General features: G+C 45.5%; 1 protein-coding gene across 1 annotated transcript in view; it reads right to left on the bottom strand.

The window, feature by feature from the left end:
- Window positions 1-19,731, bottom strand: part of LOC147122606 (thrombospondin type-1 domain-containing protein 4-like) — a 389,820-nt gene that overhangs the window by 8,207 nt on the left and 361,882 nt on the right. The window contains exon 11 of the mRNA XM_086007593.1: window positions 15,075-15,219. Coding sequence (XP_085863719.1) covers window positions 15,075-15,219 — 145 coding nt within the window. The remainder of the gene's footprint in view (window positions 1-15,074; window positions 15,220-19,731) is intronic.

Here is a 19,731-nt window from a genome sequence, read left to right as displayed (position 1 = left end):
GAGCCGCCTCCCCGAGGTGGGAAGGGGATTAGTGCCAATTAACTGCCTGTTAACAGGTAGTTAACAGGCAGTTTTTTGCTTAATCCCTATTTTTAGCCCTGAAGTGTGGGCTGTCCGACGGCTCCGAACCATGCCAAGTTAGCGAGGCGGACCGTCGGTCTGCAGGGGTTGGAGGGGTCGAGATGTCCGTTGTGCAGGTGAGTGATGGGTGCATGTGTGCAGAGGTAAGTGTGTCAGGTAAGTGTAAAGAGTTTTAATAAGTTTTACTTACCTTTACTTTCTCCTGCAGGCTTCCTTCCTTCAGTTCTCGGGAGTCCCTCAGCTCACCGGCACAGAAAGCAGAATGGCTGCTGAACTGTCAAAAGCTGCAGCCTCTGCTTTCTGGTCTGGAGAGCTCTCTAACTGAGTCTGAGTAGAAGGACTCAAGTTAGAAGACAGATTGTCAGAGTTTGACAGCTTCACAGAGCTGTCAAATGCTGATTTTTCATCTGTCAAAAGCTCTTGACAGATGAAATGTCAATCGCTGATGTCACCAGTAACCAGGTGTCGCTTAATTGGCCTGCTGAGCCTGCTGGGCGGGCTTAACAAGGTCAATCAAGGGAAAATAGCGTGGGTTGGCCACAAGTCGATGGAGGCGGGACTACAACCCAAAAAGTGGGAGTCCCGCCTCCAAAAGCTCTCCATTGACAAAATCGAGCCCAAAGAGTCTGCAAAGGGATATAGACAGGTTGGGCTGGATTTTCATTGAGGAGGCGTGTAGGAGGCGGCACTACAACCTTTGGGGTTGTAGTCCCGCCTCCATCGAGTTGTGGCCAACCCACGTGATTTTCACTTGATTGACCTTGTTGAGCCCACCCAGCGGGCTCAGCAGGCCAATTAAGGGCCACCCGGCAACAGGTGATGTCATAGATTGACATTTCATCTGTCAAGACCTTTTGACAGATGAAATATCAGCATTTGACAGCTCTTTGAAGCTGTAAAACACTGACAATCTGTACTCTAAGTTAATTCCTGCCTCTCAGGATGATTTAGAGATCTCTCTGGAACAGAAAGCCGAATGCTGCAGATTTTAACAGCTCGTGGCCATTCTGCTTTCTGTGCCGGTGAGATGAAGGACTCCCGAGACCTGAAGGAAGGAAGGCTGTAAAGGTAAGTAAAACTTCTTTAAACACTTTACACACACCAAACACACTTACCTCTTCACTCATGCACCCATCACTCACCTGAACACCGGACATCTCGATCCCTCCAAGCCCTTCAGCCCGACGGTCCACCTCGCTAACTTGGCGTGGTTTGGAGCCGTCGGGAATCCCACACTTCACCAATAAAAATAGGGATTAGGCTAAAAACTGCCTGTTAACTACCTGTTAACTGGCAGTTAATTGGCACTAATCCCCTTCCCGCCTCGGGGAGGCGGCTCCCAGCACAGGTCGGGTATCCGCCCCCTTTGAAACTGTCATGGAGGTGGGTTGGGGGCGGGATGGGTTCGTGCCCCCCGATTTCAAGATTTTAACCCCCCACACGCCTCCAATCCCGCCTCCACAGCTCAATGAAAATCCTGCCTGTTAAGTGAGTGGGCAAGAAGGTGGCAGATGGAGTATAATGTGGGGAAGTGTGAGGTTATTCACTTTGTTCGGAAGAATAGAAAAAGAGAATATTTTTTAAATGGTGAGATACTATTAAATGTTGGAGAGGGATTTGGGTGCCATTGTACATGAAACACAGAAAATTAACATGCAGGTACAGCAAACAATTAGGAAGGCAAATAGTATGTTGGCCTTTATTGCAAGGGGGTTGGAGTACAAGAGGAAGAAAGTCTTGGTGCAATTGTACAGGGCTTTGGTGAGACCACACCTGGGGTACTGTGCACAGTTTTGGTCTCCGTACCTAAGGAAGGATATACTTGCCTTAGAGGGGGTACAACAGAGGTTCACTAGATTGATTCCTGGGATGAGAGGGTTGTCCTATGAGGAGAGATCGAGTAGACTAGGCCTATATTCTCTGGAGTTTAGAAGAATGAGAGGTGATCTCATTGAAACATAAAAGATTCTGAGAGGGCTTGACAGGGTAGATGCAGGGAGGATGTTTCCCCTGGCTGGGGACTCTAGAATCAGGGGTCACAGTCTCAGACTAAAGGGTCGGCCATTTAGGACTGAGATGAGGAGAAACTTCTTCACTCAGAGGGTTGTGAATCTTTGGAATATTCTACCCCAGAGGGCTGTGGATACTCAGTCGTTGAGTATGTTCAAGGCTGAGAGAGATAGATTTTTGGACTCTAAGGGAATCAAGGGATATGGGGGTCAATGATCAGCCATGATCTGATTGAATGGCGGAGCAGGCTCAAGAGGCCGTATGGCCTACTCCTGCTCCTAATTCTTATGTTCCTATGTTCTTAAAGGTATTGAAACGGCTTCTGAATGTTACTAAAAGTCCTCACTGCCAGAAATTTTAATTCCACAGAATTTCACCGGTGGCAAGCTAAAATTAAATGAAAACTAGTAAATTGTTAAACTATAAAAGCCAGCTGTCAGCAGCTAAATCTGCCAAACGAATTGTGAAGAGTTTACAATTTAGCAATCAAGGTAATGAAGCCTAGAGCACTGTGAGCTTCCCAAAAAGGAACACCAAGTAAGTATAAGATTCATGCAGTAAAAGGCAGAGTCCATGATGTTGTGCTTGAGTTGCGTCCCCTGCACAGCAAGACCCACGGATCAGGGAAGGTAGGCCTCAGTGTCAGGTTCAATTGCACTTGCAGGTGACCCAAAAAATTACATTATCCAACCTAGACACAACGACTTGGGCATGTCTGAAGAAGCTTGCCTTTACCGTTCATAATTCAGTAGGGAGGCAGTCATCGAGTTATCCCATCAACTGGAGCCTGACCTACAGCAGACAACATCCAGCAGAGGGACAGCTCTGCATTTGTGATCAAATTCACTACCACGTTGAACTTTTATGCTAGCAGCTCATTTCAAACAAACAGTGGTGCCATTTGTCCGATCAGTCAGATGCCTGTGCACGATGCACCAAGCTGGCCACTGTAGCCCTGTTTGCCAGGATAACAAGTATGTCACTTTCCTAATGGAAAGGAAGCAACAACATGAGAGGGTGCCGCACTTTTACTTAGCGGTTGGGTTCCCAAAGTGCAGGGCTTATTGATGGTACTCAGAGCGTCTGACAGCAACCCCAGTCGCAAAGGATTGTATTTAGTCAACATCCAGGTGGCCCTGGATCATCACAATAGAATAATACAGGTGACTGCAAGATACAATAGCAGCAGCCATGATGCTTTCATCTTGCCAAAGTAGGAGATACCACCATCATTTGAAGGGACTGTAAGCCTGAAAGGCTGGCTGCTGGGAGTGGGTGAAAGATACCCCTTGATACCCTGGCTATTAACACCAGTCAGGCACTCCCACACTGCAGCGGAGCAATAGGTTCATGCCTCCATACAATTTCTGGTATGATCGGTATGTTCTTTGCAAGATTTGAAAGTTGCATATCTATAAAACTCCCTATTCTCAGATCTATGGACATGCCGATAAAATTTCTGCTGGCCTCACCACTATGCTCAGAGCATAATTTGGGAAGTGGTGCAGTCAAAGCGCTGTGTGGCGGTTGTTAAGTCTGTGTGTTCCAGTTGTATTAAGATTAATTACTGACACAGACTACAAGAATAAAGTTCAACAGGTCTTTACTAGTTGGAGGTCAGGACTATACTAAATACAATATCACTACACAGTACTTATATACCGGTGGTCACCACCGGTATTACGTATACAGCAGCCAGAGAAAGTAGTACATCTCTTAAGGTGGAACAGGCTTAAGTTCTCTTAAGGTGGAACAGGTTACATACACCACAATCCTCCCTTTTTAGCTTAACAGTCATATCCCCATTTAACATAACATCATAACATATATACATATATAACTTCAGGTATAAACAGTTCAAAGGTTCAGTCTCTCAGGAGGCCTTCTGATTCGGTTTGGATAACGCCTTTCAGTGGTCTCTGATTCTTGTTGCTGAGGTGACTCTTCTTGTTGGTTTCCTATGTATTGGACGTCATCATCAGGTACAGTCCCTGCCGAGGTAGATGCTTCAGGTTCATTAACGTCTTCCACAGTTGTCTCTGTCGCAACCATGGGTTCAACCCTTGCTCTTGATTCTACCAGTTGATCTGCATGACGCCTTATCACATTGTTACCAATATCTACTGTGTACATCAGAGGTCCTTGTCTGGCCTGAATTGTTCCGGACTGCCATTTTTCGTTTCCATAGCCCCTTGCCAACACTGGTTGTCCTACTTCGAAACTTCGAGTGGACTTGTTATTAATATGCCGGAACTGTTTGTTTTCCACTTCCCTCCGCACATTTGGTTTTAACAAGTCCAACCTGGACCGCAACCTCCTGTTATAAAACATCATGGCAGGACTTTGGTTAGTCATTGCATGAGCGGCGTTTCGATATGCCATTAGGAAATTGTCCACCTTGTGTTGTAACAGAATCTGATCATCGTTCATGGCCTTTATTGCCTTTTTGAATGTTTGGACAAATCTCTCGGCCAACCCGTTTGTCGCCGGATGATATGGGGCAGAGGTATAATGTTTCACCCCATTCTTCTTTAAGAATTTTTGGAATTCTTCCGACACGAACTGTGGTCCGTTGTCCGAACATATCTGTTCTGGCAATCCGTTCCTTGCGAATATTGTTCTTAACACCGCAATTGTCTTTTCTGAAGTAGTGGTATTCATCTTGATCACTTCTGGCCACTTGGAATGTGCGTCCACCGCAATTAGGAACATGGAGTCCATGAATGGACCAGCAAAGTCAATATGTACGCGTTGCCATGGGGCTGAAGGCCATTCCCATGGGTGTAGCGGTGTGATCGGAGGTGCATTTTGCACTTTTTGGCACCCAGCGCAGCTTTTTGTCAACTCCTCTATCTGTTGGTCAATGCCCGGCCACCATACATAAGCCCTAGCAAGACTTTTCATCTTAACTCCCCCCAGATGACCTTCATGCAGTTCCTTTAGAACTCTTTCACGTAACTTGGGAGGAATAATCACTCTTGTCCCGTACATCAAAGTACCATGGCAGACGGACAGCTGGTCTCGCCTTGCCGAGAATGCCGGTAACAGAGGATCACCATGTGTTGGCCATCCCTTCACTGTCACCTCGTAAACTCGGGACAGTGTCGGGTCCTTCCTGGTTTCTCTTTCAATACTTGCATTGGTGACTGGTAAACACTCGATGATGGTCGAATGAAATAACTCAATAGGGTCAACTTTCGTCGTCTCTTCTGCTTCAGGTAGTGGCAGGCGCGACAGCCCATCAGCATTGCCATGCTGCTTTGTACCTTTGAATTCTATTTGATATTGATGTGCCCCTAGGAAAAGGGACCATCTCTGGAGTCGCTGTGCTGTCATCACCGAAACACACTTCTTAGGGTTAAAAATGGATACCAACGGCTGATGGTCTGTCAGAAGTGTGAATTTTTGGCCCTGCAGGTAATGATTAAACTTCTTCACTCCCCATACAAGGCTGAGAGCCTCCCTATCGATCTGCGCATAGTTGCGCTCAGCGGAGGTCAATGATCTGGATGCAAACGCGACTGGCCTTTCCGTGCCATTTGGCAACTTGTGTGAGAGTACTGCCCCAATACCATATGGAGAAGCATCACAAGCCAACCGAATAGGCAGTGTCGGGTTGAAGTGAGCCAATACTTCCTCTGAGGTGATCAATTTGCTTTTGCGAAATGCCTTCTTACAGTTTTCGCTCCATTCCCATGGTACCCCCTTCTGTAAAAGAGCGTTCAGCGGGTGCAGTACCGTGGATAGATTCGGTAGAAACTTATGGTAATAGTTAATCAATCCCAGAAACGACCTCAACTGAGAGACATTATCCGGAGCGGGAGCCTTTACAACTGCCTCTATCTTGTCAGGAGACTTATGAAGCCCCTCCCGGTCAATGACATGACCACAGTACGAGATCCGCTTCTGAAAGAACTCACATTTCTGCCGATTAACTCTAAGTCCATAGGCCTAGAAATTGGGTTTTGGCTTAGCCAGGGCTTTAGCGCCGGAAATTAGTGCCGGCGCTAAGTCCCCTGCGCGCGCCAAAAATTCAGTGGCGCCGTGCCCAAACGGCTGCCGGCGCTACTGAAGGGTCTTAGCGCCTGGAAAAGGGCGCTAACTGCTGTTTCGCGCCGCAATTCCGGCGCTGCAGCACCCGATGCAGTGCGGCAGGCTGGGGAAGTGCAGGCCTCCTCCTTCCGTTAAGGAGGAGCTGCCTGCACCCAGCCGCGGCCCGCGCAAATCTGCTTAAAAATGAGCCCGGCACCTCGGACAAGTGCCGGGCTTGCATCTGTTCCGGGGGGGGGGGGGGAGAGAAGTCTGGGGAGGGAGCTGCGGGCAGGTGGCCGGCGGGAAAGCGGCCGGCCGCCGCGGGGCCTTTAATGCGCCGGCGCTAACTGCAGTAAGGCACCTCTGACAAAACGCTGGTTACGGCTGCCACAGGCGAGGCGGCCGCAACTCAATTTCGGAGTTCAGGCGGGTTACCACGGCAACCGGGACGCTGCGCACACCGATGACGTCATCGGTGCCGGTGCAGCGCTACCGGAGCAACGCCGATTTAGGGCCCCAGGGAATTTCACTACTGGCCATAACTCCGGCGCAAGGCCCTCTAGCGCCTCAAATGAGGCGCTAAGGCTACTGAATTTTCAGCCGATACTCTTTCAGTCTGTTGAGCACCAGTTCCAAGTTTGCGATGTGTTCTTCATCACCATCACCTGTAATCAGAATATCGTCCAGGTAACATTGTGTGCCTGGAATTCCCTGTAATACCTGCTCCATGGCCCTCTGCCAAATTGCCAGAGCCGATGCCACTCCAAAAACCAGCCTATTATACCGGTACAAACCTCTATGCGTGTTGATCGTGAGGTACTGGCGTGACTCTTCATCAACCTCCATCTGCAAGTACGCCTGCGCCAGGTCTATCTTGGTGAAGTGTTTCCCGCCAGACAACGAAGCAAAAATATCCTCAATCCGCGGAAGCGGATACTGCACCGTGTGAAGCACCGGATTAACGGTGATCTTGAAATCTCCACAGATGCGAACCTTCCCTGGTTCTCCTGGCTTGTTGCTCGAAGGACGTTTCATAACGGGAACAATGGGCGTAGCCCACTCACTCCAATCTACCTTAGACAGTACACCTGAACATTCTAGTGCTTCCAGTTCCGCTTCTACAGTAGGTCGTATTGCATAGGGTACCGGTCTGGCTTTGAAAAATTTTGGTTGTGCATGTTCATCAATCTTGATGTTTGCCGTAATTCCTTTCAGTGTTCCCAGTCCTTGCTGGAACACCTCTTTAGCATCATCCAATATTTTGGACAATCGTTTAGGTTTGACATCTGTTTCCCCGGAATCTACCGTTAGTGCTTTTAAGGAGTGCCAGTCCATATTCATTTTCCTAATCCACTCCCGTCCCAGTAGTGGTGGACCTCCTTCAGGTAGCACATATAAGTCCATTACTTGGCTTTCTTCGCCCTTGTGGACCACTTTTACCTCTATCTTTCCGATGGGGTACACTCTTTGCCCCGTGTATGTTTTCAATATAATCTCCATATCCCGTAGGGGAATATGTTGGAATAACCTTTTGTAATCTTTCTTATTCATGACCGTCAATGCCGATCCAATGTCCAATTCCATCTTTACTTGGACTCCTGCTATCTGAAGAGTGACCCAAATTGTCTGGAGATCTGCATCCTTACCAACGTTGTGTACTCTTAAGCTACCCAGTTCATTACTGCTAGCGTCTGAATCTGACTTCTGTTCATTCGAACTGGTCTTTGTCACCTTGTGCACCTTTATGTATTTTCCGTGCGGTGACTTTTTGTTGCTGGTCTTCTTTCCTGACCGGCATACTTTAGCTATGTGGCCAAGCCTGCCACACATTCTGCATTCTTGGTTTTTAAACCAACACTGGTTCTGATCGTGTGTTGTCTTTCCACAACGATAACATTTTACAGTACTCAAACCCAATTTATTTGTACTGTGTTCCGGTGACCGTAGCTGCATTACTGCCGTGCCTCTCGCTGCGGCTTCGTGTGCTGCTGCCATAGTGACCGCTTTCTCAAGCGTCAGCTCATTCTCCTCGAGCAGTCGCTTTTGTGTATCTTCTTTTAATAATCCACACACAAATTTATCTCTTAGCGCGTCTGTTAGTCCCGTTCCAAACTGACAGAACTTTGCTAGCTTACGCAATTCCATTAAATATTCAGCATTGCTTTCATCCTTCAGCTGCCTTCTGCTGTAAAATTTAAATCGTTCCGCTAGCATCAGCGGCGTGGGGTTTAGATGATTTTTCAGGACAGTAACAATCGCCTCGAACGTCTTATCCGCCGGTTCATCTGGTGATAAAAGGTGTTTCAATTGCCCGTATGTCTTCGCACCCATTAAGTTCAATAACGTTAGTGCTTTCTCTGCATCTGGGATTTTATTTGCTTTACAATAATTTTGTATGCGTTCTACATACATGGCCCAATCTTCGATGTCGCCATCAAAGGTATCAATGTTCCCATGTTTAGGCATCGTTGCAATTTATTTTATCCCAAGATGGCGGCTTCCCGCTCTTGTCTTCGTCCTCCGCCTACAAAATGGCGGTTTTCCCGCGCTTGGCGGTCTTCACCCACTGGCTGCAATGGCGTTTGGCGTGCCGCTGCTGCTCCCCTTTCCCAGCGGTTAGTAACTCCCCCGACGCTGTCTCCGCTTCACTGCAGCTCCCTCGGGCATTCGTGCTTCCCCGATGTCGCGCCTCGCAGCCCTTCTTGCAGCCCGGTTATTAGCACCGGCTGCGTTCGCCTTCACCCCGGCTCTCGCGCCTTCAGTCGCCCCAGACGCTGCGCCTTTTTGGCCCGAAAGCGGCCCGGCCCTTATCACCAGCCGCGATCGATGTTCCCGCGCTGTGCCTTTCGGCCCGAATGCGGCCCGGCCCTTATCTCCGGTCGCGATCGATCTCACCGCCCTTATTCCTCCGTCTTCCTCCCCCCGTCTGTACAGCCAACGCGGCCGACTTTCTGCTCGTGTCGCTGACCGGCTTACCCACCACCGAGGTAGAAAGAAGATAGCTGACTGCCGCTGATGGAGGCTTCAAGTTCAGGATGTCTTCTGCACTCCGGGTTCTCGATGCCTGCCACGCGACGTGTCTTCCAGCAGGGTGATGAGGGTGGATGCCTCTCTTCGACGACCGTTCTGTGGACGAAGCCGCCGTGGATATAAACTGCCGCAGGGTAAGAATCAGACTCGTCGCCACTGTTAAGTCTGTGTGTTCCAGTTGTATTAAGATTAATTACTGACACAGACTACAAGAATAAAGTTCAACAGGTCTTTACTAGTTGGAGGTCAGGACTATACTAAATACAATATCACTACACAGTACTTATATACCAGTGGTCACCACCGGTATTACGTATACAGCAGCCAGAGAAAGTAGTACATCTCTTAAGGTGGAACAGGCTTAAGTTCTCTTAAGGTGGAACAGGTTACATACACCACAGCGGTGTATGTATTAAATCTTTAATTGACACTTATACAGGTGAAATTCTGGAAATGGCCTGGCATATAACCTCTCAAACCGCACCTGAAATGTCTTTAGCAAAATCGGCCAACCACGAATGCAGTTCCTTAGCAAGCAAAAGCAAGTAGAGCCGTAAAAACAACTTATCTTCAGAAATAGAAGGAGGCAAAAAGGTCTCTGCAGATACTGACTTAGTAGAAGTCCTTCTCGAAAGTTTATACTTTTTACTTTTAATATTTTTGTGTTTATTTTTTTTGAAAATTTGGGCATTTTGACAAGTTCCTAACTTCCCTCCCTGATGCTCTGCTGGGCTGCTTCAAGTGCCTGTGACCACAGTGCATGATGATGAATATCAGATAAAGTCACATGTAACAGAGGAGACTGAGTGGCTGAGTGGAGATTCAGAGGCTCTGCAGGGTATCAGAACGAGCCAGTTGAGTACCAAAACGTGGCTTGTTCTGATCATGGTGGTTTTGTGAAGCCATTGCTATGCAAACTGTTAAGAACTGTTAAATGCTAGCATTCATCAGAATGATTGAAACCAGCCAGATGAAAAACATGGATTAGTTTCACATATTAAAAGAGGAAAAAAAACAACAGAAACCAGAGGTTTGGTGTTCATTTCCTTCAACTCCGATTCAGAAGCAAGGATTAACCATGTAAAAACAATGGTTTAAATTAGTAATGGAGAGAAGTCCTTCAGATCCCCAGACATATGGACTAATGGGATATGGATTACAGAGCCTTAACTTTATTTCAGGATCTCTCCATATCGAGGAGCAGACGGAATGGCCCCATCGAATGTGCAAATGGTGACAGACATTGACGTATACATGGATGACGGCCGCCACAATTGGGTGTGTTCTCACAGATGCTGAGAGAATGGAAATTGATAAATGAAAGATGAGAATGGCCAGAGAGAACATTTTCTCCATCCCCATTCAGGAATGCATCAAGGAAACAAAAGAGCATAGAGCCAGGTCGCATAGTCCAGTGGTAGAATAAGCAAGAAGGGAGGTCTGCTCCCCCGGCTCAACATTTCATTGCAGCGACTTAAGTCTAATTACAGGGTGCCTGCCATTCTAAGGGAAAAACTGATTAATGCCCACAAAGGTAGATTTCAGCGTATGGACTGGGAGCACCAGAAACAAGTGAGGTAACTTGGCCAAATGTTAATTTCCAAAATACCAATTCTCCTTAAAAGTGATAATAGGAGATGAGTCCAGCAATCCATGAGCTTACTGATTACTGAATTAATAAAAAATACATTAAAAAGCAGGATTTAGAATTGACATCACTCTCACAGAGAAGACACCGTTGTTGTCTTGATGGCTGAATAAATTGATCATCCTCAGCAGTTTTCCTTCTATATCAAAGAAAAGACACCCTTATGATCCAGGGTCCCACTTGTAACCTCCATTCACCGAGGCTCTGAATTTCTGTGGGGGTTCTCCTGATCTACTGCGGTAAGCTGGGCAGGCGATCGGTGGAATCCCCCAGAGAAATGGGTGTAAATGGTTGAAAAATCACCCTTTATGGTGTTTCTCTGGGGGTTCCGCTGATCTCCTGCTGAAGTTACGGTGGGAGATTGGGGCAACCCCCGTGGAAATTTAGGGCCCCATCCTTTGTCCAAGGAGGGTAGAAAGCCCACGAGAAATCATCGAGGAAACCAGCGAGGAAATTCACGCGTACCGATGCTTCAGTGCAAGACTGGTGTTAAACCAGTTACATGCAAACTTAATCGCAAAAAAAGTGGTCACTCTTACACCTTACTTATGCCAATAAGTTCCAAGAGATTCTGAGCCTATTATTTTGTCTACAAATAAATCTGAGCTCATTAACATGATTGGGGACAGCCTATGCCTGTAAGTGAGATTCAGAGGAACCTGCTTCAATCTGGGGGGGAGGAAAATTGAAATGGCCTATGCTGCTGCAAGGGCAGAAGTGAGATCCAGCAAAGGCCAGAGACAGAGCCTTCTTACTTGTCCTGCTGCTCAGAAGGGAGCAAGAAGGCTTTTTATTGAAGGTTTTGTCTTAGGCAGCCTTGGAGTCTTAGTAAGGCCCTCAATGGAACTCACGCCAGCTCTCAGCTGGGGAGAGTTCTGTTGAGCTTAGCGGGGGTGTGATGCCTGAGATAGTGTCGGAAACCCCCCCTTTGATCTGAGGAATGTTGGCTAACGACTTGTCTGCTCCTGACCACCGGAATTTAGAACAGATGTTAAAAGAGGGCGGAGACCCTAAAGAATTGGGATCTGCCCCAAATTCTCACCCCCAGCTGCCGATCCAGATTTTGAGCCTATTGTGGTTTTAAACAAAAGTGACAGCAATCTTTACAATACTTTAGAGTGCATGTGTGCAAAATGTTTAACAAATGTGCGAACTAACCCATTGCGCTCCTTGTACTAGTGCTCTATGCTCGCTCTTGTGTACCACCCTTAGAGTTGTCCTGTTCCCCCTCCAAGTCACACACCATCCTGACTTGAAAAATATCGCCGTTCCTTCATTGTCGCTGGGTCAAAATCCTGGAACTCCCCCTTTAACAGCACCAAGGGAGTACCTTCACCACACGGACTGCAGCGGTTTAAGAAGACGGCTCACCACCACCTTCTCGAGGGCAATTAGGGATGGGCAATAAATGCTGGCCTTGCCAGCGACGCCCACATCCCAGGAACTAATAAAAAAAAAGTAAGAGTGAAGGATTACTGAGTGCTTTATTTAGGGTTCTGCCTGTTATTACACTTGTCAAACAAGACCCAGATTGTCCTGTCTGTGTGCCAGAGATAGCCTTTACTATGCTGGCTGTAAAGTCCTACATGGTTTGGGCACTTTTCTTGTCATTTGCTCAAGAGCCACGTCCTGGTAAGAGAATGGTGACTTGACAGCCTGTCCCTGTGCTTCTACATACTTGCAGTGTTCCAAGTCAAATCTTGACAGCAACCACCTGTCCTGCACGTTTTCAAATGCTTGAAAGCCAGTCTTTGTTATAGCTTGGATTGTTAACTTCGATGCCTCAATATTTTCAATGGCAGTGTTCCGTAGAGACCTTGCCAACTGCATGCCTGAGATCTCTCCTGCAGAGGCCATTGATACTGCATGATGCTCAATGGAACTTTGCAGAAACTACAACTCTACCCAGAACAGCTTCCTTGAGGCAAGTGAGCTGTTCACCAATTCACGATCATGAATCATCATCCGTTCGATTGGTGGCCCTGTGGGACCATGGCCATAGTGTACATTGAAAGCCATTCTTTATCACTGCCAGTGTCTCTCCTCAATGTGATCAGTAAACCATCCTGTGTTTCTTCCTCAAGTTTACCTTCTAAAGTATCTTTGCCTGGCCTGATATCTGGCTCAAGTGATGGGAGTGATGTGAGTGCTGAGGTGAAAATTATGGTCTTGCAGTACTTACTTTCTCCTCATGAGCTTGTGGCTTTTCCGTAAACAAAAGATGGTGGATGGTGAGCATAGAGGAATAATTATGCCCATTATTGTGACACTGACAGTACATGGTATGTGTTGGTTGTGGAGCAGGAACACTACTCCGCACCTGATGAAAATGACAGTCAGTATTTCCATGGCACAAATCAAAAGAGATACTGGGGTAGATTTGGCAGTGGCAGAAATGGAAAGGAAAATGGGGCGGGGTGTATAATGGGCGGCCGATCCACGACTTCTCGTTTCCCACCATCGAAAAACGTGAAAATCCACCGCGTTGTCTCCACACTCTCCCCAAGTCCTAAACAACCTCTATGTTATCTATGATGGCATCTTTAGAGTGGAAAAGGGGTTTATTTACTGCATGGCTCCACTAGCCACACACACTAGCACAGGATAGTCAGTGAACAAACTATTCTTAGTTGATTTTAGTAGCATGACACCATTGAAGAAAATGGCACTTCTCTGTTGTATTTTTTTCTGCATCACTTCCAGCAAAGTACTAGATAAATTCTTCACAATAATACTCATCTGACACTATTCAGATAAACAAGTCAAACTCCTTAAATAGACATTTCTACCAATGTAAGATAACTGACCATGCTACCCATATATAGTGTTAAGTGACTAACAGTGACCCTCATTATTCACCTTAGCACTTTCTTCAAATCACACATCTTTCCAAGTCTGTTGGGCAGTAGATAACATATTTATCTCCTACACGCCTATCTCCCATGTCTGCCAGATCCCATTATATACTGGGTGGTCATTCCAAATCATAGCCATTTCTCTGTTCCCTCACATTGTTCACAATGATCTGCAGGGACTTATTTCCTCCATCAGAAACCAAATTTGTTACTCCACAGCTGATGATACACTCTGAGCATTATTTACATAGTGTGATGGGGCTTATTCAGGGTATACTCGGTGATGCAGCAGCATTATTACAGATGCATTTGGGTTGGCTACGCAGTTTTCACTGCTATGCATCTGACCACCAAGAAGGGTGCAGAATAAAGTCATGAGTTCCTGTGAGTGTGGTAAAAATAAGGTGAAAAAGTGAACTCACCGAAAGCAGAATCAGTGCTCAAAAGAGTAAGTTAAATCATTAGAACATCAGCTAGAATCATTAATGGCCAACTGTATTATTAGAATCTGCAAAATGTTTAATGTCACTTTACCATAGTGGCATCACCATTTTACACAATGACGAAATGAATTTGTACCACTCCTCCATCTGTTCGCTGCAATGTGTTCGGGCCAGTTCCAAGCTGCTTCCTATTAAGGCCCACAACATACAAATATCCATCATTTAATGCTAAATGGCAATTCACTCAGCTTGGTCACAGGATGATTGATATAGGAAGTGGAAAATATCACACTGGTGCAGTAAATTGTGCTCTTCTAAGGGAGGGGCTGAGCTATGTTGTTGAAGCAGAGTAGAGGGAGCTTTTTTCTTTGCGTCTAACTGCTACACACACAAGATTCTGAAGGGGATTGACAGGGTAGATGCTGAAAGGTTGTTTCCCCTGGCTGAGTGTCTAGAACTAGGGGGCATAGTCTCAGGATAAGGGGTAGGCCATTTAAGACTGAGATGAGGAGGAATTTCTTCACTCAGAGGGTTGTGAATCTTTGGAGTTCACTGCCCCAGAGGGCTGTGAATGCTGAGTCTTTGAGTATATTCAAGGCTTGAGATAGATGGATTTTTGGACTCTAGGGGAATCAAGGGATATGGAGATCGGGCGGGAAAGTGGAGTTGAGGTCAATGATCAGCCATGATCCTATTGAATGGCGGAGCAGGCTCGAGGGGCCTTATGGCCTACTCCTGCTCTTATTTCTTATGTTCTTATGTTCTTATACCTGACCTTGGAGTACCAGCACTGAAATAGATACTATTCCATATTCCACTTGAACATTTCTTACCTTGAGGAGCAAAAAACTCACAAAAAAACCTGTATTTAAACAAAGCATGACTACACAAAGAAGTAAACAACAGAAGAACTAACTTCATAAAGGTTGGGGACATTTGCAGTACACACATGTAATCGGTGCATTTATACTGTACCTATGTCTGGTATGCATGGGTCGGTGTTGCAGATTTCTTTATCAACTGGCATTAGGAAGGAATCACAACTGTTGCTTTGTGTCATGTCATCTGCAAGGCATCGGACCTCTCGAACACGGTAACCACCTTCACAGGATTTAGAACACTGAAAAATAAGAAGCCTGGCTGGAGTAAGATGAAAATTACAATTACAAATATGATTCATCATCTGACAAGGATACTTGGAAAGTTTCTTTGCACAATCAGGTTCTGAGTAACTGGCTCAGCTCATTGTGGTTTGTAATATTTCACAATGTGTTATGAGATTTTCTTTTTATTCATATTTTGAAGGTATAGATTGACAATTCAATCATGATACATCCTGTTCATACAATGGTTTGCAGAGATGCATAGGTATATTTTGACTTAAGTTACCGACACTGTCCTTAAGAAGCTTGAGTATTAAAACTATCTCCTTTCTCACTAGTTCCAGCTGACTGTAAAAAGGGGCTGGTTATGGAGGTTGCCATCAGAGGAAAGCAGTGCACCATTTCTAGCAGTAGGTGGTCATCAGACACTTCTTCTTCTTTCGTATGGTAGTAGCAAAGCAAATCAAATGTCAATACCTAAGTCGGATATCCAGGCCAAAGCTTCCGGAGTAACAGCGTGGATATCTTGTAAGCTGCCTGCGAATTTCCTCTGAGGGCAGTGCTCAATGATGGGCTCCAGGGTCTGATTAGGAGCTCCATAGTCGCATGATGGGGGTGCTTTAATCTTCCATCTAGGGAGATGGTGGCAGCATCTACCATGACCAGTTCTGAGGCGATTGCTGGTTGTCCACTGTTTGCGAGGAAGGTTTGATCCTTCAGGTTGTACTACGGGGTCCTCTATAAGGAATCCATTCGGTATGTCACAGTTCTTCCAAGACAATTACTGCTCCTGGTACAGTTTCTTTAGCAGTGATCCTTACTGCACTCCGCTCTGGTACAGTGTTTAGCTGTGGAGTTACTGTATTTCTCACTGATAGAATTCTTTAGCTGTGGTACTTATTGCAGTCTGCACTGGTACAGGTCTTTAACTGCAATACTTAGCACATAGCACTCTGGTACAACACGTGTTACTGCGCTCCCCACTGATAGTTCTTTAGCTGTGATATTTACTGCACTCCCCACTGATAGTTCTTTAGCTGTGATGCTTACTGCACTCTGCACTGATAGTTCTTTACCTGTGATGCTTACTGCACTTTGCACTGAGAGTTCTTTAGCTGTGACAATTGCTGCACTCTGCCCTGATAATTCTTTAGCTGTGATACTTACTGCACTCTGCCCTGATAATTCTTTAGCTGTGATACTTACTGCACTCTGCCCTGATAATTCTTTAGCTGTGATACTTACTGCACTCCCCACTGATAGTTCATTAGCTGTGATACTATAGCACTCTGCACTGATAGTTCTTTAGCTGTGTTACTTACTGCACACCCCAGTGATAGTTCTTTAGCTGTGATACTTATTGCACTCTGCACTGATAGTTGTTTAGCTGTGATACTTACTCCACTCCCCATTGTTAGTTCTTTAGCTGTGATACTTACTGCACTCCCAACTGATAGTTCTTTAGTTGTTATACTTACTGCACTCTCGACAGATAGTTCTTTAGCTGCGATGCTGACTGCACTCCCCACTGATAGTTCTTTAGTTGTTATACTTACTGCACTCTCGACGGATAGTTCTTTAGCTGCGATGCTGACTGCACTCCGCACTGATAGTTCTTTAGCTGTGATATTTACTGCACTCTGCACTTATACTTCTTTAGCTGTGATACTTACTGCACTCTGCACTGATAGATCTTTAGCTGTGACAATTACTGCACTCCTCATTGATAATTCTTTAGCTGGGATTCTTACTGCACTCTCCACTGATAGTTCTTTATCTGTGATGCTTACTGCACTCCGCACTGATAGTTCTTTAGCTGTGATACTTACTGCACTCTGCCCTGATAATTCATTAGCTGTGATACTTATTGCACTCTGCACTGATAGTTTTTTAGCTGCGATACTTACTCCACTCCCCACTGTTAGTTCTTTAGCTGTGATACTTACTGCATTCCCAACTGATAATTATTTAGCCGTGATACTTACTGCACTCCGCACTGATCGTTCTTCAGCTCTGATACTTACTGCACTCCCCAGTGATAGCTCTTTAGGTGTGATACTTACTGCACTCTGCACTGTTAGTTCTTTAGCTGTGATACTTACTGCACTCCGCACTGATACTTCTTTAGCTGTGATACTTACTGCACTCCCCACTGATAATTCTTTAGCTGTGATGTTTACTGCCCTTTGCACTGATAGTTCTTTAGCTGTGATACTTACTGCACTCTGCACAGATAGTTCTTTAGCAGTGACAATTACTGCACTCCACATTGATAATTCTTTAGCTGTGATACTTACTGCACTCCCCACTGATAGTCCTTTAGCTGTGATACTTACTGCACTCCGCACTGATAGTTCTTTAACTGTGATACTTACTGCACTCTCCACTGATAGTGCTTTAGCTGTGATATTTACTGCACTCCTCACTGATAGTTCTTCAGCTGTGATACTTACTGCACTCTGCACTGATAGTTCTTTAGCTGTGATACTTACTGCTCTCCCCATTGATAGTTCGTTAGCTGTGATACTTACTGCACTCCGCACTGATAGTTCTTTAGCTGTGATACTTACTGCACTCTGCACTGGTAGTTGTTTAGCTGTGATACTGACTGCACTCCCCACTGATAGTTCTTTAGCTGTGATACTTAATGCACTCCACAATTATAGTTCTTTAGCTGTGATACATACTGCACTCCCCACTGATAGTTCTTTAGCTTTGATGCTTACTGCACTCCGCACTGATAGTTCTTTAGCTGTGATATTTACTGCACTCACAACTGATAGTTCTTTAGCCGTGATACTTACTGCACTGCGCACTGATTGTTCTTCAGCTGTGATACTTACTGCACTCTGCACTGTTAGTTCTTTAGCTGTGATACTTACTGCACTCTGCACTTATAATTCTTTAGCTGTGATACTTACAGCACTCTCCACTGATAATTATTTAGCTGTGATACTTACTGCACCCTGTACTGATAGTTCTTTAGCTGTGATACTTACTCCACTCCCCACTGTTAGTTCTTTAGCTGTGATACTTACTGCATTCCCAACTGATAATTATTTAGCCGTGATACTTACTGCACTCCGCACTGATCGTTCTTCAGCTCTGATACTTACTGCACTCCCCAGTGATAGCTCTTTAGGTGTGATACTTACTGCACTCTGCACTGTTAGTTCTTTAGCTGTGATACTTACTGCACTCCGCACTGATACTTCCTTAGCTGTGATACTTACTGCACTCTGCACAGATCGTTCTTTAGCAGTGACAATTACTGCACTCCACATTGATAATTCTTTAGCTGTGATACTTACTGCACTCCCCACTGATAGTCCTTTAGTTGTGATACTTACTGCACTCCGCACTGATAGTTCTTTAACTGTGATACTTACTGCACTCTCCACGGATAGTTCTTTAGCTGTGATACTTACTGCACTCCCCACTGATAGTTCTTTAGCTGTGATACTTAATGCACTCCACAATGGTAGTTCTTTAGCTGTGATACATACTGCACTCCCCACTGATAGTTCTTCAGCTTTGATGCTTACTGCACTCCGCACTGATAGTTCTTTAGCTGTGATACTTACTGCACTCTGCACTGGTAGTTCTTTAGCTGAGATACTGACTGCACTCCCCACTGATAGTTCTTTAGCTGTGATACTTAATGCACTCCGCACTGATAGTTCTTTAGCTGTGATATTTACTGCACTCACAACTGATAGTTCTTTAGCCGTGATACTTACTGCACTGCGCACTGATTGTTCTTCAGCTGTGATACTTACTGCACTCTGCACTGTTAGTTCTTTAGCTGTGATACTTACTGCACTCCCCACTGATAATTCTTTAGCTGTGATACTTACAGCACTCTCCACTGATAATTATTTAGCTGTGATACTTACTGCACCCTGTACTGATAGTTCTTTAGCTGTGATACTTACTGAACTCTGCATTGATATTTCTTTAACTGTGATACTTACTGCACTCTGCACTGATAGCTCTTTAGCTGTGATACTTACTGCACTCCCCACTGATAGTTCTTTAGCTGTGATACGTCCTGCACTCGCCGCTGATAGTTCTTTAGCTGTGATACTTACTGCACTCCGCACTGATAGTTCTTTAGCTGAGATACTTACTGCACTCCTCACTGATAGTACTTAAGCTGTGATAATTACTGCACTCCCCACTGATAATACTTTAGCTGTGATACTTACTGTACTCCGTACTGATAGTTCTTTAGCTGTGATACTTACTGCACTCTCCACGGATAGTTCTTTAGCTGTGATACTTACTGCACTCCCCACTGATAGTTCTTTAGCTGTGATATTTACTGCACTCCTCACTGATAGTTCTTCAGCTGTGATACTTACTGCACTCTGCACTGATAGTTCTTTAGATGTGATACTTACTGCTCTCCCCATTGATAGTTCTTTAGCTGTGATACTTACTGCACTCCGCACTGATAGTTCTTTAGCTGTGATACTTACTGCACTCTGCACTGGTAGTTCTTTAGCTGTGATACTGACTGCACTCCC

The sequence above is a fragment of the Somniosus microcephalus genome, chromosome 2, assembly GCF_052327205.1.
Source record: "Somniosus microcephalus isolate GS21.2 chromosome 2, FLI_Smic_1.0, whole genome shotgun sequence".
Lineage (NCBI taxonomy): Eukaryota > Metazoa > Chordata > Chondrichthyes > Squaliformes > Somniosidae > Somniosus > Somniosus microcephalus.
Note: the sequence above shows the minus strand (reverse complement) of the source record. Positions and strands in the feature narration are given on the sequence as shown.